Source organism: Saccopteryx leptura, chromosome 10, assembly GCF_036850995.1.
Source record: "Saccopteryx leptura isolate mSacLep1 chromosome 10, mSacLep1_pri_phased_curated, whole genome shotgun sequence".
Taxonomy (NCBI): Eukaryota; Metazoa; Chordata; class Mammalia; order Chiroptera; family Emballonuridae; genus Saccopteryx; species Saccopteryx leptura.
In genome coordinates, this window is record NC_089512.1 from 666,212 (window position 1) to 690,684 (window position 24,473).

The 24,473-nt window shown below is 59.9% G+C and overlaps 1 protein-coding gene across 2 annotated transcripts in view; it reads right to left on the bottom strand.

Annotated features, from left to right (window-relative positions):
* The window catches only part of LOC136382297 (contactin-3-like), a 210,160-nt gene that overhangs the window by 39,850 nt on the left and 145,837 nt on the right, over positions 1 to 24,473 (bottom strand). For both annotated transcript variants that reach the window (XM_066351405.1, XM_066351404.1), the window contains exons 10-13: positions 23,554 to 23,683; positions 21,003 to 21,153; positions 5,948 to 6,075; positions 2,885 to 3,060 (exon numbers count right to left, since the gene is read on the bottom strand). In XM_066351405.1, the coding sequence (XP_066207502.1) occupies positions 2,885 to 3,060; positions 5,948 to 6,075; positions 21,003 to 21,153; positions 23,554 to 23,683 (585 nt within the window). The remainder of the gene's footprint in view (positions 1 to 2,884; positions 3,061 to 5,947; positions 6,076 to 21,002; positions 21,154 to 23,553; positions 23,684 to 24,473) is intronic.

The following is a 24,473-nucleotide window of genomic DNA, read 5'->3' on the forward strand; positions in this document are numbered from 1 at the left end:
GCGCTCGGCTCTGTGATGATGGGACTGCGTTTGTAACTCCAGCCGGTCCAGCAGCTCCCCTCCGGAACTCCTCCCCAGAGCTCCTCCCTGGAGCTCCTCCCCCGCAGCTCCTCCCCGGAACTCCTCCCCGCAGCTCCTCCCTAGAGCTCCTCCCCGGAAGCTCCTCCCCGCAGCTCCTCCCCGGAAGCTCCTCCCCCACAGCTCCTCCCTAGAGCTCCTCCCTGGAGCTCCTCCCCGGAAGCTCCTCCCCAGCAGCTCCTCCCAGGAAGCTCCTCCCCGGCAGCTCCTCCCCAGCAGCTCCTCCCCGGCAGCTCCTCCCCGGCAGCTCCTCCCCGGCAGCTCCTCCCCAGCAGCTCCTCCCCCGCAGCTCCTCCCCGGCAGCTCCTCCCCGGCAGCTCCTCCCCAGCAGCTCCTCCCCGCAGCTCCTCCCCAGCAGCTCCTCCCCGCAGCTCCTCCCCAGCAGCTCCTCCCCAGAGGCTCCTCCCCAGCAGCTCCTCCCCGGAAGCTCCTCCCCGCAGCTCCTCCCCAGCAGCTCCTCCCCAGAGGCTCCTCCCCAGCAGCTCCTCCCCGGAAGCTCCTCCCCAGAGGCTCCTCCCCAGCAGCTCCTCCCTGGAGCTCCTCCCCGGCAGCTCTTCCCCGGCAGCTCCTCCCCGGCAGCTCCTCCCCGGAAACTCCTCCCCGGAAACTCTGCCCCCGGAGCTCCTCCCCAGCGGCTCCTCCCCGGAAGCTCCTCCCCCACAGCTCCTCCCCGGCAGCTCCTCCCCAGAGGCTCCTCCCCAGCAGCTCTTCCCCGGCAGCTCCTCCCCGGCGGCTCCTCCCTGGTAGCTCCTCCCCGGAAGCTCCTCCCTGGCAGCTCCTCCCCAGAGGCTCCTCCCCAGCAGCTCCTCCCCGGCAGCTCTTCCCCGGCAGCTCTTCCCCGGCAGCTCTTCCCCGGCAGCTCTTCCCCGGCAGCTCCTCCCCGGCGGCTCCTCCCTGGTAGCTCCTCCCCGGAAGCTCCTCCCCGGAGCAAACAGTCTCAGAAACCGCCCCGGGGCTGACTCTCAAGGTTGCCCTATTCTTCATTCCAAACGTATTGACCATTGTTTTCCTTATGCAGAGAAGTGTCTGCCCTGCGGTCAGCTGGGACACTGACACTCGGCACACACAGCCTGCCACACCAGACGTGTCCCCCCTGACGTGTCCCACACCCCCAGATGTGAGTCCCCCGCCCAGCAGCCCTCCCGCGTAAGTGCGGCCCCCACTAGTGACTTCTCTCCTGACACAGTCTGCCCGGGGTGGGCGCCATGCCTCCAGGTGAGTCACGGGCTCAGCCCGACAGGACGGCCCATGGAGACACTGATCTCCCGTCTCCACCGTCACCTGCACTTCTGACCGACCGGCTCTCCACTGGGGTCCCGTGGCTCTCCCCCTTGGGGTCCGTGATCTGCTGGAACGGCTCACAGAACACGGGAAACACGTAACACGTTTACCGCTGGATTATCGAGGACGTGCTAGAGGACACAGGCGAGCGGCCCACGAGGGAGGTCCGCGCGGTCCCGGCTGCGGGCGCGTCTCTGCCCATGAGGTCGGGGTGCATCCCCTCCCAGCATGCAGGTGGCTCCCCAGCCCGGAAGCTCTCCAAACCTTTTGGGACTCGTACGGCAGGTACATCACACAGTTCTCACCCACTGCCAGCCCCTCCCCCTTCCCGGGGGCTGCGAGTCCCAGACTGCTAATCACAGCCCGTCTCTCTGCTGACCAGCCCTCGTCCAGGAGCCCGGACAGTCCTTGATTAGAACAAGGACACTCCTGTCACCCAGAAAGTCCGAGGGTGTCAGGCGCTGTGGGGCAGAGAGCTGCGTGTCCTGCCCTCTCACCGCTGGGCACTAGGACCTGCCTTAAATCTTTTCAGGGGACACAATTCAGATCAAAACAACATCCTCTTAAGTTGCACACGACCCTAACACGCCAGCGTGCCTGTGGCTACGCAGACGCACATTAACAGACCTTGGTCACACGCCCAGTGGAGTTGCCTGTCATGTTGTCCAAAGGACAGACCCATGCTCTGCGATGACTGCTGACGTCTCAGCCAAAAGAACGGAGCCACCGAGAGTCAGTGCCAACCGGCCACCAGGGCGGTGGCTCAGACAGGGGACCCTGTGAGGCCTGCTCTCTCGGTCACCTGCCCTGAGTCAGCTCCTCGCCGTTCTCCACAAGTCCCCGTTCCTCCTCGGACTGGCAGGTCTGGGTCCCGGGGAGCTGTCCCCCATGAGGTCACGGAGCGTGACGCAGCGTCTGTGCTCTGGCCTGGACCCGGACACTGACCAGCTCAGAGACCGGATGGCGCAGGTTACTGACCACTTTGAACGCTCAGCGTGCGTGCCTGTTAACACGAAATCTTACCGCTGACGTCCGACGTGATCTCAAGGCCTCTCTGTCACGAAGCTGCTGGCGGGACCCCGGGGGGCACACTTAGCAAATGGGACTCGGTCAAGTTCATAATCGGTGTGCCCCGTGTCGACGGCACACACGTGGGCAAGAACACTGCCCCTTCCCTGGGCGACTGAGGACAGAACCATCCTGGACAGTGTTTCGTATCAAGACAACAGGCGCAAACTTTAATTAAAATGGTAATTCCTAGTTGATCTAGGCTCACTTTCTGGTGATCACAACAGTCCCATCAGATCACGCCTGACCTGGGAGCCAGACCCACTCGGAGAGCGGACACGTCTAGAGTACCCAGACATGGCTGCTGCCCTCCCCACCCCGGTGCCGTGGCCGCTGCCCTCCCCACCCCGGTGCCGTGGCCGCTGCCCTCCCCACCCCGGCGCTGTGCCCGCTGCCCTCCCCACACCAGTGCCGTGGCCACGGGCCCACTCAGAGCAGGGGCGAGGGCGCGACTTACCCCGCCGGCCTTCTCCACGTGCGAGCCGTCCTTCCTGAAGTCCGCCGGGGCCCCGTTGAAGTACCAGGTGAACACGATGTCCAGCAGGGGGTCGTGCCGCACCTGGCAGGGCAGGACCACGCTCTCGCCCACGGACACGTCCAGGTTGGACGGTGCCACCGTGATCCTCGTGGGCTCTGCGGAGAGACAGGGAGGCCGTGAGTGGAACACCAGCGTCTTACTTTGCTGGAAGTGACCTTCACAGGCAGACTGCCGACTGAATTCAGCGTGCGGGCGTTTGGGTCTGCCTACGTGGTCACGGGAACGTCTACATGACAAAGACGTCACTATTAAGTGGACATTTTTATGTGTATCTATAGTACATTTCCTTAGATCCACTAATTCTTGTTAAAAGAATAATGGCGTCTGAATTTACGGGATAAATAAATTTAGAAACTGAAACCACCTGTTAACAAGAGTTATGACAGTCGGACAGAATCAGTTTCTGCTGCGATCTACGCTCCGGTGAGGGCAGAGGCGGGGACAGAGCCTGGTGGCCCCTCACTTGGAATGACCGACCGGAAAAGAATTCTGTCAAAATTTAAACAGACCCTGTCCCTGAAGGACGGCACAGGAGACGCTGGGGCCGGCGCAGAGGAGGAACACGGAGCTGACCGGGTCATCGGGCTGCTCCACCCTGACCCTGAGGACAGCACAGAGGACGCTGGGGGCAGGCATGGAGGAGGAACAAGGAGCTGACCGGGTCATCGGGCTGCTCCTCACAGACGCTCCTCCCCGCGTCTCTGACCCGCCCCGTCTGCCGCAAACCAAGCTCCTTAGCTCTCCCCCCCTCTGCCATTTCTTTGTTCCAGGTCACAGCAAACGTCTTCCGTGGTCATTTAAATCTGCTGTCTCAGCTTCCTCTCCTAACCTCCCTCTCTAACCTGTTCCTGTAGCGCTTGCCCCGCCCCCGGCTGCCCAGGCTCCCAGCTCCCCTGCACACCCCCCACCCCCCCGCACGTCCATCAGCAGCGTCTCCTGAGGCGTGGCGCTGACCCCTGCATCCCATCTTCTCCTGGACGCTCTCCCTGCCCGGCTCCGGGACCCCAGCCCCTCCCGGTTTCTCCCACGGGCTGCCCGCTGCTGTCCTGGTCCCTCCTCTGCTGGACGTCTCAAGTTCGGTGGTTTTCTGACCCCGACGTCACTCATCCTCTGTGGCTGCCCCCAGCCCCCGGTCCTCAGTGCCCAGCTGCCTGCCGACTGCCCCCCAGTGTCCCCCCCACAGCGTCCCCCCCGGGTCAGGCTCAGACCCCCCCACCAGGCTGTGCACCTGCTGGGGGTCGAGGTCACCATGGTGACCGCTCAGTCTTAGCCCCTCAGGGGACACAGTAGGGTCACAGTCCCTGCACTCGGGGACTCAGGCTGTGGACAACTGCGGGCATGCTGGCCACAAATGTTAAGTAGGTGTCCGTGGGGCAGCTGACCCGTGTTTCTCCTCTGCAGGGACGGTGGACGTGCTGGGACCCTTACTCCTGAGTGAAGACGCAGGGCTCGCCCGCAGGGACCGGCGCACGTAGAGAGCAAGTCGCTTCTTCTTCAACCCCTCGTGACCCAGGGTTTGTTTGCTGGTGGAGATTTCCCAGTCCACACGTCCAGGCTGACTCCTGACCGGCCCTCTGGCCCTCCCACACCTGGGCCCTCTGCCGGCTCAGGGGCCGTCATGCTCACCCCGTCCCCCTCACCCCTGTCTGTCTGTCTGTCCTCCACAGCAGTGGTCCCCAAGCCCCAGGCTGCGGACCGGTGCGGTCCCTGGGCCATTTGGTACCAGTCCGCAGAGAAAGAATAAATAACTTACATTATTTCCGTTTTATTTATATTTAAGTCTGAACGAAGTTTTCTTTTAAAAAAATGACCAGATTCCCTCTGTTACATCCGTCTAAGACTCACTCTTGACGCTTGTCTCGGTCACGTGATACATTTATCCATCCCACCCTAAAGGCCGGTCCGTGAAAATATTTTCTGACATTAAACCAGTCCGTGTCTCAAAAAAGGTTGGGGACCACTGCTCCACAGGACATCACCGCTCTGCCTCCTCTCTGCACTCCGAGTCAAAGCCGGAGTCTGGCCGAGGTCAGTGAGGCCCCTGGACTCCGTGACTCCTCCTCTCCCCGGACTCGCGGGTGGAGCCTCCTCCTCGGACTCTGTGATCCCTCCTCTCCCCAGACCTCGTGACTCCTCCTCTTCCCGGACTCGCGGGCGGAGCCTCCTCCCCGGACTCCGTGACTCCTCCTCCCCCCCCCCACTCCGTGACCCCTCCTCTTCCCGGACGCCGTGACCCCTCCTCCCCCCGGACTCCGTGACCCCTCCTCTCCCCGGACTCGCGGGCGGAACCTCCTCCCCGGACTCCGTGACTCCTCCTCCCCCCGGACTCTGTGACCCCTCCTCTCCCCGGACTCCGTGACTCCTCCTCCTCCCCCCGGACTCCGTGACACCTCCTCCCCCCGGACTCCGTGACCCCTCCTCTCCCCGGACTCCATGACTCCTCCTCTCCCCGGACTCTCGGACAGAGTGTCCTCCCCGGAGGGGCCCCCTCGCCCCCCGATGCACGCCCTGTGCTTCCTGGTCCCACCAGTGTCTCTGCTTGTCTTCTCTGGACCTTGGCTGGGAGCAGGTACCCAGGGCAGCGTCTGGTCACTGCCCAGAGCAGGTGCTCAAGTTTCCCTGAATGAATAAATGAGCAGAACAGACACTCCGCTCTGACTTGTACTGAGGTCACGGGTCCTTCCATGGCCTTAACGTCTCCGGAAACCATCAGGCACTTAACAAGACACAGCGTGCACAAGAGGCCTCACCCAGCAGCGCAGCCAACATGGAGCAGGTCGGGTACACGCCGCCCGTGAGCCCATGCCCGCCACCACGGCGACGTGTCCCGGGGGCACACGGGTGCGCGGGGAATGGTAAGAACCGTTCCCTTGGTTCTCACGTGGAACACAGGTGTGCACACAGGTGACCTCCGTGGTCACCCACCCAGGGTGCCTCTCCCACCCCTTTCTGGATGCCCGGCGCCCCTGCCCGAGGACCCACCTGTGACGAGCAGGTGTGTGGAGCCGTTGGCTCTCCCGAACTGGTTCTCGGCGAAGCAGGTGTAAGTCCCGGTGTCCGCCTTTGTCACGTTGGCGATCCTGAGTCCTCCGTCTTGTGAAAAGGAGATTCTGAAAGATACACAAAGTCAGACAGAGGAACGCAGGGAAGCCGCACGGTTTCCCACCATTAGCAGTTCTTCGCACAGACATGTTGCCTTAAGCTAGTTCTTTGCTCCTGGAGATAGAGGAGCCGGGAGAGAGCTCATACACACGCAGCGGTTGAGTGGGGGACGCCCAGCCTTCACCGCCCGGACTCGCTGGGCATGGCCGAACCGCCCAGCTGGACACTACGCCTGACTGGCGAGAGTCCTTCGTCAAGTAAGTGTGAAGTGTTTCCCAAAGTCACACGTGTGGCAGACGCCCTGCGGCTCAGGCTTCTTAGTTCAGAGGAGATAAAAGGTGCGCATGAGACCCTGTCCCTTAAATCGGAAACAGTCCGTGGGAACTGAGAAACCGCGGGCCTTCTGCTGTGAACCAGGTAGCGCGCCCTCGACCCGGGAAACCCCAGGGCTCACAGGGGACACGGCGCAGTCCCCGTGAGCTCCTGCACGGGCCGAGCAGCAGGGAGACCCGGCGTGCCTTGAGCATGCGCTCCATGTCCTCACAGCGCTGGGCCTCGCGAATGGACGAGGAACCCACCACTGCCTCCCGTGCTCCGGGCCCTGCGCGTCCCTGGGCGTCCCTGGGCGTCCCGTGCGAGCGAGCCAGGATCCCACCGTCCTGGGGGACAGGCTGTGAGTGCAGAGGGTCCGTCAGGACACACACCAATAGGCAGGGGGTCAGCAGGACACAGACAGGGAGACGCAGCAGAGGGACAGTGTGACAGGTGCTTCTGGAAAGCCTCTGGGTGACGGAGAAAGGGTTGGCCTGTCCTCGGTCCCACCGAGAATCCTGAGTGCACACTGGGGTCGGTGACCACGTCCACCTCGAGGGCCACTCGAGCAGGACGGGCGCTGAGCAGGGACCAAGTCCGAGTGCCGTCCGGCCACGGCCGGATTTTTACATGCTTCCAAAATGTGCTTGGTCTGAGCTATGTGTCAGAAACGCACGTGACGTGCTCCTGTGTTTACACACACGTGTGTTCACACACGGTCCTCCAGCAGCCTGGCCCTCTCTTACCAGCATGCCAGCTGCACTTTCCAGAGACGGCCGTGGTGGAGAGGTCACCTACAGGGGCCGTGAGTGACCCCGGGGGTGAGGGCAGTGACCCATCCGTGCTGCTTGTGTTCATTTTTTTTACTACGTCGAGGACTCTTTTAAACAAAAGGGTCCGAGAAGGGCCTGGAAATCCAACCAGAGACACAGCACCGTCCTTCAACCTGAGGAGCGCAGTGAAAGTATTTAAGTGCCAGGAGGCTTCCAGGAAGCCGGCCAGCTGCCCGGAGTCTCTCCTTTCTTTGGAGAACAACAAACACCATCTTCCTTTGGGGAGTCCCCTTACTTCGGGGAGTCCCCTTCCTTGGGGGAGTCCCCTTCCTCCGGGGAGTCCCCTTCCTCCGGGGAGTCCCCCTTCCTTCGGGGAGTGCCCTTCCTTCGGGGAGTCCCCTTCCTTCGGGGAGTGCCCTTCCTTCGGGGAGTCCCCCTTCCTTCGGGGAGTCCCCTTCCTTCGGGGAGTGCCCTTCCTTCGGGGAGTGCCCTTCCTTGGGGGAGTCCCCTTCCTCCGGGGAGTGCCCTTCCTTCGGGGAGTGCCCTTCCTTCCGGGAGTCCCCTTCCTTCGGGGAGTCCCCTTCCCGTTCTATGCAGACGTAGCAGAGCAGTCAAAGCCCAGCAGAGAGGTGGACATGCAAGGCCTCGCCGGGTTTCTCAGACTTCCCTGGGCCCCCCTCACCTGCAGGGCTCCCCGAAATCACCCTCAGCCGTGTGCACCACCTGCGGGGGGCTGGAGGGGCCCGGGATGTGCCTTTCTCACAGGTCCCCGTGAACCTGGCCGACGGGGACCACACTCGGAGGAACTGTTCTGAGCGACGTCCTCTGCTCTCCCTGCTCAGACTTTGATTTGTGGCAGAAACAGAAAGTAACCTTGTCTCCTCCCTTCCAGCGCTCACCGTGACGAGACCTGAGCTGCCAGGACCCTGAGGCCACCTGGGTCCTGTGCCCTCCTCGGCCACAGTCTGGGGCCGGCTTGGCGAGTCTGTGTCCCCTCCCTGACTCGCTCCTCAGCCCCGGCTCCTACTTCCCTAGGGCCGCGGGCCGCCAAACGTCGGTGCCAGGCACGCGGTATTTTTTCAATAAACGTGTTGTCTCAACCTACGCGGAGACTCCGATGAGCTGTGTCAACTTGTTTTGGAAGGAGACACGATGTAAGTGACTGAAATTAACTGGAAAACAAAGTCGTTCCTACAGGGCAGCTTAACAGAATGAGTAATTAATAACAAGTACAGGGAGGTGTGAGGTCCTTACGCTTCCCAAACTACAGGCGCAGATGATTAATTTCAAGCTTCCAAATACTAGGAATTTCCCCAGGGAGTATACTAGTCACTCCCGGACCATGTAAGTTCCTGAGACGACCCAAAGTCTAAGACGCCTCTGTCCTTAGCCCTCCAACGCCCCACAGAGGTCGGATGACACCTTTCCTTTCAAAACCAATGCGAGTTTTCTGCATTCACCCTCAGTGAGAGACTTTGTTCAGGATCACGGGTCGCGAAGGGCGAGACACACTCCCAACTGTCCCCCAGAAACAGCCAGGTGACAATGTCTGCAGGGAGACGGAACCGGAAATGCCACCAAGAAGGTTGGGAAGTGGAAAAAGTCAGAGTATGGAATGACTTTTTTTTTTAGATTTTCAGGCAGCAGGAAATCAACTCCGTGAACGAGCTCATCAGAGCTTACACCGCGTCATAAATTATGGATCGCGCCTTCCTGGCATCGGACTGGGGGAAGCGCGCCCTCGCCGCCCTCCGCCCGCGTTCCGGTCACTGCTCTGCACAGAGGAGGCGCCGCGTCCGGCTGCCCCTCGCCGCCCTCCGCCCCCGGTTCCACCACGAGCTTCAGGGAGGAGGCTACACAGAAACACAGCACGTTCCGGGTTTTTAATAGGAAGCCTCAAGTAGAAATCTATAAAAAAAAATCAGTTTCATGTATTTCCAAGAAATGGCTGCAATAAATTAAGTAGAGAAAATGATGGGCACGAGAAGCCAGGTGAACGAGAACGAAACTCTGGTCAGCAGGTCAGCAAGGACCGCCCGAGCGTCCCGGGGCCCGAGCATCCTGGGGGCCCGAGCGTCCTGGGGGCCGAGCGTCCCGGGGCCCGAGCGTCCCGGGGGGGCCCGAGCGTCCCGGGGGGGCCCGAGCGTCCCGGGGGCCCGAGCGTCCCGGGGCCCGAGCGTCCTGGGGGGGCCCGAGCGTCCTGGGGGGGCCCGAGCGTCCTGGGGGCCCCAGCGTCCTGGGGGCCCCAGCGTCCTGGGGGCCCCAGCGTCCTGGGGGCCCCAGCGTCCTGGGGGCGTGGACGCGCGGAGGAAGGCTGGACGCCCCGCCTCTGGGAGTGACGTCCCTCCGAGGGCCACGCGGGACGCAGCGCTCAGGCACCGCCCACCAGGAATGTGCTAGAATGTGGCCGCTGGGGTGGGGCATCCCCTCCGGGGCGCAAGTTCACCCGAAACATCCTGTCACGCTCCGCCCCTCCCCCGCTGCCCCGAGTCAGGGCTCCGGGACGTCGCCCACTCCAAGCTGCCCCCTCGCTGGACCCGCTTGTCCGCCTGTTTGGTCACCGCCGTCCACGCCACAGCCCGTATGAGCTTTCCCCAGACCGCGTCACTCCTGCACCAACCCCTCGGGACAGCTCACTCCATCTCAGGTGAACCCCGACATGGTTTCCGTGGTGACCGTGGTCTCCCAGGCCCCCCCCCCCCCACATCAGAAGCTGCAGCCCCGCCCTTCCTCCCGGGCCCCACGTCAGCCAGACCCCCCACACCCAGCCCTTGGTTCCCGCCCGGCCACCTCCAGGAAGGGTCTCCGTCCAGTCCGTGGCCGGACCCGGGCTTCTCACTTCCAGTTCTCGCCCAACGTGACTTCCTAACCCGGCCCTTCTCGAGGTCCCTCCGCCGTTGTCTTCTTGACTTGCTTGCTCCTGTCCATCCCTCTGCGAGCGCCTCAGGGCGGGGCCGCACCGCCGTGTTCACCCCGGGGGGGGGGGCACCGCCTTGTTCACCCTGGGGGGCCCCGCGTGACGCCTGGCCGGCCGGGTGGTCAGCCAGGCTGCGTCCCCAGGGCGGCCGTGGTCAGTTCCCCTCCACCTGCTCCCTCAAATCCTACCTCTCCCTCCCTTTGAACCTGGTCACCAGGGCAACTCACAGGAGGCCACCGGGGTGAAGGGAAAGTGAGGGTCAGCAGCGCCCAAGCCGAGGGTTTCGGCTTCCCCTTTGGTGGCTGGAATCTTCCCTCTTGAAATCTTGTCACGTCCACATCTTGACTTTCTCTCTGGCCACCACCGTGCTTTGGGAGAACCCCAACTGGCCCAGGAGGACAGAGCCCGGGGAAGGGCCTTGTGACCCAACGCGGACGCAGCGGCAGACCTCTCGGCCGCGGGAGCTCGGCCCCACCCGCCGTCCGGCACAGGACAGGGGAGCGGACACACCCGCCCAAGCCTCTCCCCAGTTTCCAACCCGCGAACCCAGAGCCAAACCGATTGTTCCACGCTGTTAACTAGTGTCTGCGATGCGGCGACAGCGGTGGAAACAGTAGGCGCCCAATTAATGTGTGATGAGTGAACAAATATTGAAACGACACACCCGCGGAGGCGTCACCAGGAAAGGAGGAGCAGCTGAGACCCGGGCGGCCGGCGCTTCGCACACACCTACCCCGCTGTGCCGGTGACGCGCGGACAGAGGACCACACTGACCTGGGAGGCTCGAAGGGTCCTGCCTGCTAGGGGGCTCGATGGGTCCTGCCTGCTAGGCTCGGGGAGGGTCCCGCAGCGAGGAACACAGAGGGGACACCAGGGGCGAGTGTCAGGGGTTCCAGGTGAGGGAGGGCACTCCAGCCGGAGGACCCAGAAACGCTGAGCGCTCTGAGAAGGGTTTCTTTCTTTCAACTGTGAGTCAAATGCAACGAACGCTACGGGCGCTCCCACCCACTCCCGACAGAGCTGCAGCGGTCCCCAGACTTACGTCGAGAGAAAACTCCCGTTTTTCTTATCTAACTAACGTATTATTTTTTTAAAAAATGCAAAGGCAGTAAGTGAGCAGTGATGCTGCCGGTTTCCACAACTGCATCAATATTCTTTTTCTTTGAATTTTCAGTGCGAGAGGGCCTGGGCTGCAGGTGCGGTTTCTGGCGTGGGTGAGCAACGCTGTGGACCAGACGCGCACAACGTGGGCGGAGACACCCAGCGAGTGAGACCTGGGTGCTGGGCCTGGCAGGTAGGAAGTCGCATGCTGATCTGGGACCAGACACGGGTCTGCAGCAGAGTCATCAGTCAGCTGCCCTCCTGAACTCACAGCATGGCCCACCTGTCTGTCAAGTGACCTTGACTTTCATAGTCCACAGAAGTCGTCGTTTCTTCTTCTTCTTCTTTTCCAACTGAGAGGAAGGGAGGCAGAGACAGACTCCTGCACTTGCCCCAACTAGGATCCGCCTGGCAGCCCCTGTCTGGGGAAGTTGTTCTGCCCATCTGGGGCCTTGCTCCCAACTGAGCTATTTTTAGTGCCTGAGGAGGAGGCTCCACAGAGCCGTTCTCAGCAACAGGGGCCGATATGCTTGAACCAATCAAGCCATGGCTGTGGGAGGAGAAGAGAGAGAAAGGAGAGGGGGGAGGGGTGGAGAAGTAGATAGTCACTTCTCCTGTGTGCCCTGACCGGGAATCAAACCCAGGACTTCCACACACCAGGCTGATGCTCTACCACTGAGCCAACTGACCAGGGCCCATAAAAGTCATACCTGAAATACAAATTTAACACCTGCATGGTCACCTGCAAAATTTAGCTGATATAATTTCAGAAAACATTTGAAAGCAGCTATTTCTTTAATGATATTTGGGTAGAATTTATATATTTAAGAAGATTTAAATAATGTAAAATTCAATTAGTTGTTGTAAAAAAATGAAAGGCCTTTTCTCATTCCTCAACTCTTTCCCTTTTAATCCAGTCCTAATACTCTCCAGGGTCCAGGCAACATGGTGAGAACAGTTCACATTAGAAACAACCCTGGCCAGCCCTGGCCGGTTGGCTCAATGGTGGAGCGTCGGCCTGGCGTGCAGGAGTCTCAGGTTCAATTCCCGGCCAGGGCACACAGGAGAAGCGCCCATCTGCTTCTCCACCCCTCCCCCTCTCCTTCCTCTCTCTCTCTTCCCCTCCAGTAACTGAGGCTCCATTGGAGCAAAGATGGCCCGGGCGCTGGGGATGGCTCCTTGGCCTCTGCCCAGGCGCTATAGTGGCTCTGGTCGCAACAGAGCGACGCCCCGTAGGGGCAGAGCATCGCCCCCTGGTGGGCGTGCCGGGTGGATCCCGGTCGGGCACATGTGGGAGTCTGTCTGACTGTCTCTCCCCGTTTCCAGCTTCAGAAAAATACAAAAAAAAAAAGGAAAAAAAAAAAAAAGAAACAACCCTGGGCTTGGCCGGTTGGCTCCATGGTAGAACATCAGCCTGGCATTTGGAAGTCCCAAGTTCGATTCCCAATCAGGGCACACAGGAGAGGCACCCATCTGCTTCTCCTCCTTCCTCTCTCTCCTTCTCTCTCTCTCTCTCCCAGAGCCATGACTTGATTAGAGTGAGTTAGCCTCGGGCACTGAGGATGGCTCCATGGCTTCCGCCTCAGGTGCTAAGAAGAGCTCAGTTGCCAAGTAACAGCCCCAGATGGGCAGAGCATCGCTCCCTCGTGGGCTTGCTGGGTGGATCCGGGGCTGAGCATATGCAGGGTTCTGTCTCTGCCTTCCCTCCTCTCCCTGAAGAAAAAAAACAAAACAACCCCAGCCTCAGCAGGGCCCCTGTCTGAGACCCCACGGAGAAGCCGTTAAGAGTCGAAGCCTCTGTGTACGCGATCCTACTCTTATCTTTGTGACTTCAGTCACTGAGGTCCACCAAGAGGCAACCAGAGCGCCAGAGAAACGGCAGGGACGGGGCTGCAGGGAGCCTGTGCGAAGGAAACACCAGGAAGACCGGACGTTCGGTCGACCGAGCCCGTGTGCCAGGCCGGTGCTGCCCAACGGGAGGATGAGCCCTGCCCGGAGGGCTTTCTGGCTCGTGTCACATGCAAGGCAGCCAGGACCCAGGGGTGACTGACGTGTCTGGTGTCACACCCAGGGCAGGGGAGGGGGAGAGGCAGACCCACAGCCTGACCCCATCTGTCTGACTCGGCTGCTTTGCCCTTTCCAGGGGCTACAATTAAACCGAGAAGCAAGTAAAACTTGCTATTAACTCACCCGACAGTGAATAACATGCATAGTCATTAGCATACTGCCTGCCAATCAGGCATGAATAATTCATGGCCATAATCACACAAGTACACAGAGAAAGGTAACTGCCTGTGGTGAGCAGGGCCGGTGAGTGCCTCTGGAGTGGGGAGGGGGGGGACACTTTCCCACGAGCCCACTCCAAACGCAGCGTCTTGGGCAGACGTCTCGATCACCTCACTCCCCCCTAAAGGCTGTGGTGTCACGTGCCCTCCCCTACGGGGCCCTTCCTCTCTCCAGCTGGGGCGTCAGCAAAGTGGGGGTGCAGGTGGGCAGCCCAGAGAGGGGCGGGGCTGCTCTGCTCCCTGGGGCTCAGGCACAGTTGCTCCCGCGTCTCCCTGTCCCTGGTGAGGACAAGGACCATTCTGCCGTGTCCACCTCCTGTGGGTGGGGGCAGGGGACAAGGGTCGGTCTCCATCTGGGAGAGAACTCGCTCCTGCTTTCTTATCTGCCTGGTCGTCGTTGCCTGGACCACGGCCACAGCTCGGACAAGTACCCAGCTTCACGTCCTGTCTGTCCAGTTACTTTGTTTACAGCGACTTCTCTACTCCACTTGCCAACTTCCACAGGTCCTTTGAGTCAGCTCCAGGGTCAGTTCCCTGATGGGGCATTCCTCAGGGAGCTGCCCTCCCCCTGTCCAGGGCTGGACAGACCTCTTCTCCCTGCTTCCTAATGGCTTCTGGAGACCCGCACTGTGGACACCTGGACCGTGGACACCTGGACTGTGGACACCGGCTCTGTGGACCCTGCTCTGTGGACCCTGCACTGTGGACACCTGCACTGTGGACACCGGCTCTGTGGACCCTGCACTGTGGACACCTGCACTGTGGACACCGGCTCTGTGGACACCTGCACTGTGGACCCTGCACTGTGGACACCTGCACTGTGGACACCGGCTCTGTGGACCCTGCACTGTGGACACCGGCTCTGTGGACCCTGCACTGTGGACACCGGCTCTGTGGACACCGGCTCTGTGCACACCTGCTCTGTGCACACCTGCTCTGTGGACCCTGCTCTGTGGACACCTGCTCTGTGGACACCTGCACTGTGGACACCTGCACTGTGGACACCTGCTCTGTGGACCCTGCACTGTGGACACCTGCTCTGTGGACCCTGCACTGTGGACACCTGCTCTGTGGACCCTGCACTGTGGACACCTGCACTGTGGACACCTGCTCTGTGGACACCTGCACTGTGGACACCTGCACTGTGGACACCTGCTCTGTGGACCCTGCACTGTGGACACCTGCTCTGTGGACCCTGCACTGTGGACACCTGCTCTGTGGACCCTGCACTGTGGACACCTGCTCTGTGGACCCTGCTCTGTGGACACCGGCTCTGTGGACCCTGCACTGTGGACACCAGCTCTGTGGACACCTGCTCTGTGGACCCTGCTCTGTGGACACCTGCACTGTGGACCCTGCACTGTGGACACCTGCTCTGTGGACCCTGCTCTGTGGACCCTGCACTGTGGACACCGGCTCTGTGGACACCTGCTCTGTGGACCCTGCTCTGTGGACCCTGCACTGTGGACACCGGCTCTGTGGACCCTGCACTGTGGACCCTGCACTGTGGACCCTGCACTGTGGACACCGGCTCTGTGGACCCTGCACTGTGGACCCTGCACTGTGGACACCTGCACTGTGGACACCGGCTCTGTGGACCCTGCACTGTGGACACCTGCACTGTGGACCCTGCTCTGTGGACCCTGCTCTGTGCACACCTGCACTGTGGACACCGGCTCTGTGGACACCTGCACTGTGGACACCGGCTCTGTGGACACCTGCTCTGTGGACCCTGCTCTGTGGACCCTGCACTGTGGACACCGGCTCTGTGGACACCGGCTCTGTGGACCCTGCACTGTGGACCCTGCACTGTGGACCCTGCACTGTGGACACCAGATCTGTGGACCCTGCACTGTGGACACCTGCTCTGTGGACACCTGCACTGTGGACACCTGCACTGTGGACCCTGCTCTGTGGACCCTGCTCTGTGGACCCGGTTCTGCTCACAGACGCGAGTTCAGATTCTGCTCTGAAGTGATCTCGGGGAGTGAATGGCCCCGTGTTTCCCAAGAGGCCGAGGTGGCAGAGGAGAGCGTGTCTGAGCTTTTAAATGACAGGAAGCTGCTCACACACTCGGGAGGAGACGAATGTAAAACTACGTGAGCCCAACCAGGCGGCGGCGCAGTGGACAGAGTGTCGGACTGAGATGCGGAGGACCCAGGTTCGAGATCCTGAGGTCTCTCGCTTGACCGCGGACTCACCAGCTTGAGTGCGAGGTCAAAGGCCTGACCCGATGGTCGCTGGCTTGAGCAAGGGGTCACTCACTCAGCTGGAGCCCCCAGTCAAGGCACATATGAGAAAGCAATCAATGAACAACTAAGGAGCCACAGCTATGAGTTGATGCTTCTCATCTCTCTCCCTTCCTGTCTGTCTGTCCCTGTCTGTCCCTCTGTTTCTGTCACACACACAAAAAGAACGTTAAGGTGTCTACAAACCGTCTAAGGCACCGTTTTCGGTGGACAGTTCTGTGAGTTCTAACAGAGGAATGAGGTCATGTGACCACTGTCACAATCAAGGTCGAGAAGGATTCCTTCTCCCAAGTCCCCGCGTGCAGACCTGGCGGCCACGGCTGTCAGGTGAGTGTCCACAGTGCAGGTGTCCTCAGTGGAGTCACCGTCTCCACCCACCCCCACCCTGACGAGCAGTGTTGGCTGTTCTCTGTGCCCAGCGCTGTGCCCTTTTCAGGAATGCCATGGAAACAGAACCGGACTGCATATCTCGTTCAGGGCACTTGAAACACTGGCTGCTACCTCTGTGCAAACATGCACTGAGAATTACCGCATTTCCCCATGTAGAAGACGCCCCCATGTATAAGACACATTAACTCGGGGGCCCAAAATTTGAAAAAAGAATGCATTACATAAAGCTATTGAACTCAGGTTTTATTCATCATAAAATGCATACACGTCCTCATCCTTGTCCAAACTCCCATCTGTTAGCTTGTCCTCATCTGTGTCTGACAACGCATCCGTCTTCAACAATGAGCACAAGAATAAGCGCAAAGAAGCGGGAAATGCAAGTAAAAAAATCTACAACCATTGTACAAGATGCGCTGTATAAGATGGACTTTAGACCCCAAATTTTTCGAAAATGAATGTATCTTATACATGGGGATATATGGTAGTTAATCCATTTTAGAAGCATTGTCTACAATGTAGTTAACCTTTTTATACCTACCATCCACTTTTGTATCTCTTAGGAGTACAACTTTCTAACCGCCCACCGGTTCCACAGTCATGGTGATTTATCAAGTAGGGAAGTCACTTTACTTTATAAAATTTATAAAGCAGAATTACAGCAAGTTAAAGCATATAATAATAATTACTTACCAAGTACTCTATGTCGGATTTTCGCTAAGTTTGGCAGAATAAATCTTTATAAAACAACTTACTATAGTTCAATCTATCTTTTTATTTATACTTTGGTTGGTCCGCTACCGCCCACCATGAAAGCTGGAACGCCCACTCGTGGGCGGTAGGGACCAGGTTGACAACCACTGGTCTACATCATGGCGGCTGTTAATATTTGGAATAAACCTTTTACCATTCCTTCCTCTTAAAAGCAGTTGAGTTTCTACAGTATTAAATGCTGCACGGAACATAAAACAATTTTAATGTGTTTAATTAGAAGCAATGGGCCGTTCTCTGTCTTCTGAGCTGAGGCTCCTGCAGTCAAACCTCCACTGTCGTAAGGAACACCGTTCGCGTGAAAGCCTCACTTTAAAAAATAATTGGTTAATGGGTTTTAAATATATCACCCGGGGACGCGGCAAAGCTGAACAGCCTTTAAAATGTGCCGGCTGGCAGTTTCTTCCCGCGAGCTGGGCCTGGCTGCGTTCTCTGGGGTCGTTCTCGATTTCACTTTGCTTCAAGCAGGGAGGAGCCTCCGGTTCTAATTCAGGCCTGGAAGACACGTGGGGGTGAGGACACGTGTGCACGCCGCCGCACGAGAAACGCCACAGGACGCGGAGAAGGAAGAGCGGGCCGAGGGCCCAGAAAAAGGCGTTCACGGCGTCTCCTGGGTAACGGGTGATAATACATACATACACGGAGAACGTGAGAAGCAAAACGATCTCAAATCAAAACAACGCGACTCTGCTCCGTGCCGACTCCGGTCTTGTCACCGTTCGGTATCCGGGTTGGCTGGTGACTCACGCGGACCTCTGACTTGAGTTGACTTAATAAATTAGTACCTTGTACATTGTAAACACTTGCCCTGTCAACAACACTAACAGCAGCCATCCTCCACTTGATGTGGAAGTTTCCGTCAGCTTCCAAGGGGAGAGGCAGACCCTCCCCAGGCTCAGGGAGGCGCCTCCCAGACCACATGGCCCCCCACGTGGTTCCCGCTGCCATCTACTCGCGCAGAACACCACGCTCCCACCCGCAGCCTGGCCTCTGTCCTAAGTCCCAACCTGTCACCGTCCAGGTGCGCAGACACTGCGTCTGGCCCCGGGCTGAGCCGTCCCTGCCTCCCCGTCCTCCTCCTTCAGTGACGTCCTGTCTCCCTGCCCGGTGCCCGGGCTGAGCCGTCCCTGCCTCCCCGTCCTCCCCCTTCAGTGATGTCCGTCTCCCTGCACGGCCGCTGGCCCTGCCCGGTGCCCAGGACGGACGCTGAGGGTCTGCCCTTGACTCCTTCCTGTCCTCCTGTAGCTCAGATCTTTAACCGGTCAGCTTGGGGGTCCCGACAGCCCGGGGGAGTGAGTGGCCGGGCACAGCGCTGCAGGTGGGGTCCGGAGCTCAGACGCCGCCCCTCCCTGCGCTCGCCCACCCCGACACATGCGGTCAAGTCGGCCCTCCATGCTTTTAGCTCAATCTCTTCATCGGTTTAATTCCCTGTAAATTTACAATCAAGAGCCTCTGCCTCTTGCAGCCCCCGCCGTGAGGACACGTGGACCTGTCATTGTGCAAAGCACTGAAGTCCCCGGGACACAGTCCGTATTTAATTTACAGAGAGGATTAAAATCATTTAAAATATTTTTTGGGCCCCAGAATAGCAGTATTTTTACAGGGAGACTTAACTTCCAGCACCGTCAAAATGAACTAGTTTTACCATAACCCTCTGCTTCAGGGGTCCCCAAACGTTTTACACAGGGGGCCAGTTCACTGTCCCTCAGACCGTTGGAGGGCCGCCACATACAGTGCTCCTCTCACTGACCACCAATGAAAGAGGTGCCCCTTCCGGACTTGCGGTGGGGGCCGGATAAATGGCCTCAGGGGGCCACAGCGGCCCACGGGCCATAGTTTGGGGACCCCTGCTCTACTTATTTAATCCGGCTTGCAGAAAAGTTAACTCCAGGTCAATATCCAGCTTCCGGCTGCAGAAGTCCGTTCTGTCCGGCACCACCAGGCTCACTTCCACGAGGTCACCCTCCCGACGCAGGGTCTGCGTGAGCGAGGTCCTGTGGACGGCAGGCCGGGTCATCACCAGCTCAGGCCAGTACCGTGGGGCCCGCCGTCTAACAAAGCAGGTCGGCCTGGGGGTCTCCAGTCCGACTCGGCGATTCTGGAAAAGCAAACCCACCTTTCCTGGGCTGCGACCTTCTATTTGTCTATCTTCTCCTCCTCACCCACAAGAATACTCCAGGTCCCGCCTCAAGGGCTGGGGACCCCACTAAGATGCTGGGTCCCGTGCCCGGGGCCTCGAAGAGGCTCCGTGGTTACAGCCCAGAGTCCGAGGTGCTTGGAGCCGAACCCTGACGTGTGACCTGGGGTGATCACTCGACGCCCCTGGGCTTCCGCTCTTGCTCGTACACGAGGTGACAACAACATGACGTCCCCGTCCCAGTGTTGCAGGGATATTTCAGGGACGGGCTGATGCGTGTGGAGTCTGCACCCGTGGCTCTTTCTTCTACGACGGGTTCCTGTCAACTCGGACGGCCAAAGCCTCACAAATTCGTGATCTCACAGCTCCGGAGTCGGCAGCGCAACGTGGTGGGGCGTCTCCCTGGCTAAAACCGGGGGTGTTGGGGCTGGGTTCCTGTGGAAGGTTCTAGAATCACTTCTGGCTCCTTCCGGTGGAATCAGTCCCGGGGTCGCAGACTGAGGACCCTGTGGGCCCCCGCCTCGTGGAGGAGTCGGAAATGCCGTTGCCAGCGGCCCCTCTGCCGTCTTCGAAGCCCGCAGTCCAGCCGGGTCCTGCTCGCTCCCGAAACCTCACCCGCCTCCTCGCTGGCTTGCGGGCGTCGCTCTTTCTCTCCTCATCCCCCTTTCAGGGCTCCGGTGAGCTCGTGAGCCCACCCACACACCCTGGACAGTGTCCTATGTGACAGCCACCTGGCTGGCCACCCCAAGTCCACCTACAATGTAACTACCTTCTGTCGTGTGTTACGATGTAACCAGAGGTTTCCAGGACAAGGACACGGACGTCTCCAGGGACATCCTTCTGCTCATCACCACTTCTGAGCCTAACACCTAGCCCGTCGCAAGGACTCGGTGAATAACAGTGGCCGACTGCCAGGTTCAGCCTCTGCCAGGGACTGACCTCGCGCCCGACAGGGATCTGTGTGCCCCACCCCCACGCTGGCCCTCAGGACGGGAAGCAGCACTAACCCGTCACCCCGCTGGCAACAAGGGTGTCAGACGCAGGACGGGGAGTCAGTGCCCTGCGCGGGCTCAGGACCGAGCGGAGAGGAGACCAGATCCTGGCCCGCTTTCCGCCCCCTGGTTTTAATGACGCTAAGTCCCCTGGAAACCCAGAGAGCCTCCGCTCAGACAGGTGCCGGCCACGCCAAGCTCGCTCGGCACAGGATGTGGCGGTGCTGGCATCCACCTGTCCTGTGGGGTCACGGCACCACCTCCCCTCTGCCCGGGAGGCTGGGCCACCAGACACGCGCTGAGCCCGGGTCCGGGCCGGAATTCCTTATCGTTCCCGCCTGAGTCTCACCAGCCGACGGGGACGGAGAACCCTGTCTGAGATCCCGCATTCCGCGGGGAAGAGGGCAGCTGAGTCTCTAGCTTTAGATTTCAAAACCCGACTCCCACCCCCAGGAGGGGCCCACAGCCCACGCGTCCTACCTGGGCCTCAGACACCTCGCCCCCCACGGGCCGGCTGCAGCGTCCCCCTCCCCCTGGAAAGCCCGTCTCCACGTGTGGACAGTGAACCGTCAGGGGACCCCGAACAGGAGGCCGCCCCTCTCTGCCACCCGGACCCCACCCGGGCCAGAGCAGGACAGCCGGCGGGGGGAGGGGTTTCTCCTGGCCCAGCAGGACACCTCCCCTGGTCCGTCATCACCTGCACCTGCAGCCGGTGGTCCCCAGGCTGGGGTCCTGGTGACGGGGACGCCCAGCCCACAAGGAGCTGCCACCCCTCTGAGCTCCTCCCAGCCCCTCCTCCTCCAGGATGGGGAATGGAGCCCCCTGTGCCCCTTCGAGTCGGGGAGGGTTCACCCCAGCTCACTGTCCCCCCGTGGAGGCCCCATCCCAGTTATTCCCGGCGGAACCCACTCTGCTGGTGAACCCACTGTCACTCCGCTGTGGGGAAGGGTGACAGGAACCAGCCACCCCGGGGGAGGGGGAACAAGCCACGCCCGGGTGGACCCGGAGTACCTTCCGTCGTCCCGCACGGTCACCGCGCCCCTCTTCCAGGAGGCCAGGGCCCGGGGGGCGGCCCGCGGCCGGCAGTCCAGGCCCACCTCGCTGCCCACCTGCGCCCGCACCAGCTTCCTCATGGGCGTCCGGGAGAAGTCGGGAGCGGAAGCTGCAGAGAGAGAGAGAGAGAGAGAGAGAGAGAGAGACAGGGGCTCAGCGTCCGGCTCCACTCGGTCACGTCCCCGTCGGCCTCAACGGTTGATTCCGCACTGGCCGCTCGTAATGTTTGCTGACACACGGCGGTCGGGACTTGGTTCCCAGCCGATGACGGGCATCACCCCGGGGTCTCAGGGTCAAATCTCACCCCCACCCCTGTGCTCTCGAGAGAGACACTTCATACGGAAATCTGGCAAGTTCACTGCAAAGCTTTAAAACAGCGCGGTCCTGGGTCCTGTCTGTGCCACAGGGACAGTGGGTGTCTGTCCTGTGTCCCAAGAGCAGGGCCGTGGCCCCGGGCGTGGCGCTCGAGCCGCAGTCAGTGGACGCTCAGTGCTGACGGAGCCTCCCCCACAAAGATGGACAGGCTGTTGTAAAACGTTCCTACGGTGACGTCAACCTCCTCGTCTGAGCAATAGATGAACACGTGCGTTATTCTATCACGTGACGACATCGGGTTAAATACTCTCACTTGTACCAGACCCCACGTTAGCCGATGACTTCCGGGACGCCGATCGGAAACACAGGGACATTCACCCCAGGTAACAGGGGCTCATTGAGGGAAATGACATGTTAATCAGAGGTCATCCTTGGACGCGAGTGTGGAGAAAACACTGAGTGCAACTCCCCAAATATCAAACCTGCTCGTTCCATCCCGTGGCAAAACCACAGGGCAGGTAATTTACTTTCCGGTGAGTGGAAATCGTACCACACACGAGACTCTCTGTGGGACTGTGGACAACGGAGACATGAATCCAGAGGCTGCTGGTCTTAAACACTGTGATTCTTAAAGAATGTTTTTTACTCAAACCAACCAAAATGACCTTTCTACTTCAATAAAATCATTAAAAACCAACACCTATCTCATGTTCTCCCAATAAAAGGCTCAGGCGGCCTGTGGGTGCAGGTGCATCGTGGGAAAGACGCACGCCTGTGGTCAGGGGCCCAGCAGCGCATGGACCTGACCGCGTGTGCAGACCCCACTCCCCAGCGGACGCACCCCCTTCCCGGCGCGGTGGCCGGAGCCAGCGTGACAGCTGAGGGTCAGTCCTCCTGGGGCAGATGACACGTGCTCCTGTCCTCCGGAAACCAGGCCTGAGAGCCCTGCTTTCTGTTACATCAGGACATCTCCACGCGATACCTGGCATTCAGGGCTGGATCACTGGTGGTGACAGGCTGGCCCGTGAGAGTTTCTGTGGGATACGTCACCTCGCCGGCCTCTGCCCGCCCCACGGCAGGAGCCCCTACCCCTCACTTGTGACAACCGAAAATGTCCCCAGACGGGTCCCAATGTCCCTGGAGCAAGATCATCCCCGGCTGGGGATGGCCGGCCAAGTCCGTCCATCAGGGCCTCCCCAGGGCAGCCGCGGGGGTGGGACCCATCGGCTCTGAGGGCCAGTGACACGCAGGACGCCGACGTCCATCGGAGCAATAAAGGAAGTCACCTTTCTCCACCAGCCTGTCCCGGCAACGGAAAGTGAACACATGGTAGGCAGCACAGACACCTGACAGTCTGGTGGCACCGAGTCCCAGGCCGGGCTGAGCTGAAGTCCCAAGGTTCATTTTAATTACAGGAAACTGTAACCAGTGTGCCTTCCATTCCTGTCCTTCCTCCTTCCTTCTTTCATTCCTCCCTTCCCTCCCTGCTTTCTTCCTGTAACCAACCTCCCTCCCTCCCTCCCTCTCTCCTTCTCTCCCTCCTTCCCTTCTTCCCTCCCTCTCTCTCTCCCTCCCTCCCTCCTTCTCTCCCTCCCTCCCTCCCTCCCTCCCTCTCTCCTTCTCTCCCTCCCTCCTTCCCTCCTTCCTTCTCACGCTACACTCGGCCACGCTCTCAATTACAACTGGATTTTCAGTCATTTGCAACTTGAAAGTGTTTTCTGCCCACCTGCCCCAAACGCAACAGGGCCGCTCTCCTCCCCGAGACCTGCAGTGCGGGAGGCCGGAGAAACCTCAGCCTTTCAGGGACGGAGTCGGGGCTACTCAGAGCTTCCTTGCGCCCAGTGCCGGACGCCTCTAGCCAGGTTACGGAAGAAAAGGCAGCTCCTTCAGACTCGTCCTTGAAGCCGGGACGCCCGCCTGTGCCCAGCAGCAGAGCACACCACAGCGGCACCGTCTCTGGACGGGGCTGCTTGGCCGTAGCCGCCGGGTCGGGTCAGGAGGCCCCGTGGGCACCGTCTCCCCGGCTGGGGGGCCTCGTGCGGCCATAACCCCCTGCCTCCCCCGAGAAGTCACTGGACAGCGGGCTTGGCTCAGACGCCTGACTGACTGCAGCGACCGTTAGACACAGGGATACAGAAGGAAGTCTCTCTGCTGTGGGCAGCACGGAGGGTTTGAGACCGACGCCGGGGCTTACCCAGGACCTTGAGCTCCGCGCCGGAGTAGACGCGGCCGTGCTTGTTCTCCGCCACGCATTGGAACATGCCCGAGTCCGCCACGCTCAGGTTGGCCACGGTGAGGGCTCCGTTCTCTATCTGTGTCCTCGCCTGGGCGGGGACGGGAGTCACACATGTCAACGTGCCCGCCCCTTCCGGGGACAGTGGCCCCAGGGGCCGACACCTCTTCCCACACAGACCGCCGGCGTGTCCTCAGGTGACCACGCGCTCGGACACGAAATGTAAACTCTCCCTTTTCCAAAAACGTGGGCCTGAGTTAACGTAACCGCTGCACACTGGAAATACTGATAAACAGCCTTTGTCCGAATGTGTATCAGTAAGACAAGCAACCAAGGAAGGGGTGAAATGTTGCAGCCACTTAACTTTTCCTTATGGTTAATGTTTTTTTTAAGACTTTATTTATTCATTTTAGAGAGAAAAGGAGGGAGGAGCAGGAAGCATCAACTCCCATATGTGCCTTGACCAGGCAAGCCCAGGGTTTTGAACCGGTGACCTCAGCGTTCCAGGTCGAGGCTTCATCCACTGCGCCACCACAGGTCAGGCCTGGTTAACATTTCAGATGTTTAAAAAAATATTTATTGATTTTAGAGAGAAGGAGGGAGAGAGAGGGTAAGGGAGAGGAAGGGAGAGGAAGGGAGGAAAGGAGGAGAGAGAGAAGCATCGATCTGCTCCCATATGTGCCCTGACCGGGGATTGAACCTGTAATCTTTGAGTGTTAGAACGATGCTCTAACCGACTGCCTCAGCAGGAGGCCAGGATCATTTCAGACATTTAAAAATGGACCGGGCTTTCCATCTCATGAACTGGGGAGGTTTTCACCATATTTTTAAAATCACACCAATTAAAGACACTGTAGGCTCGGTGCAGGGGAGAGGGTTGT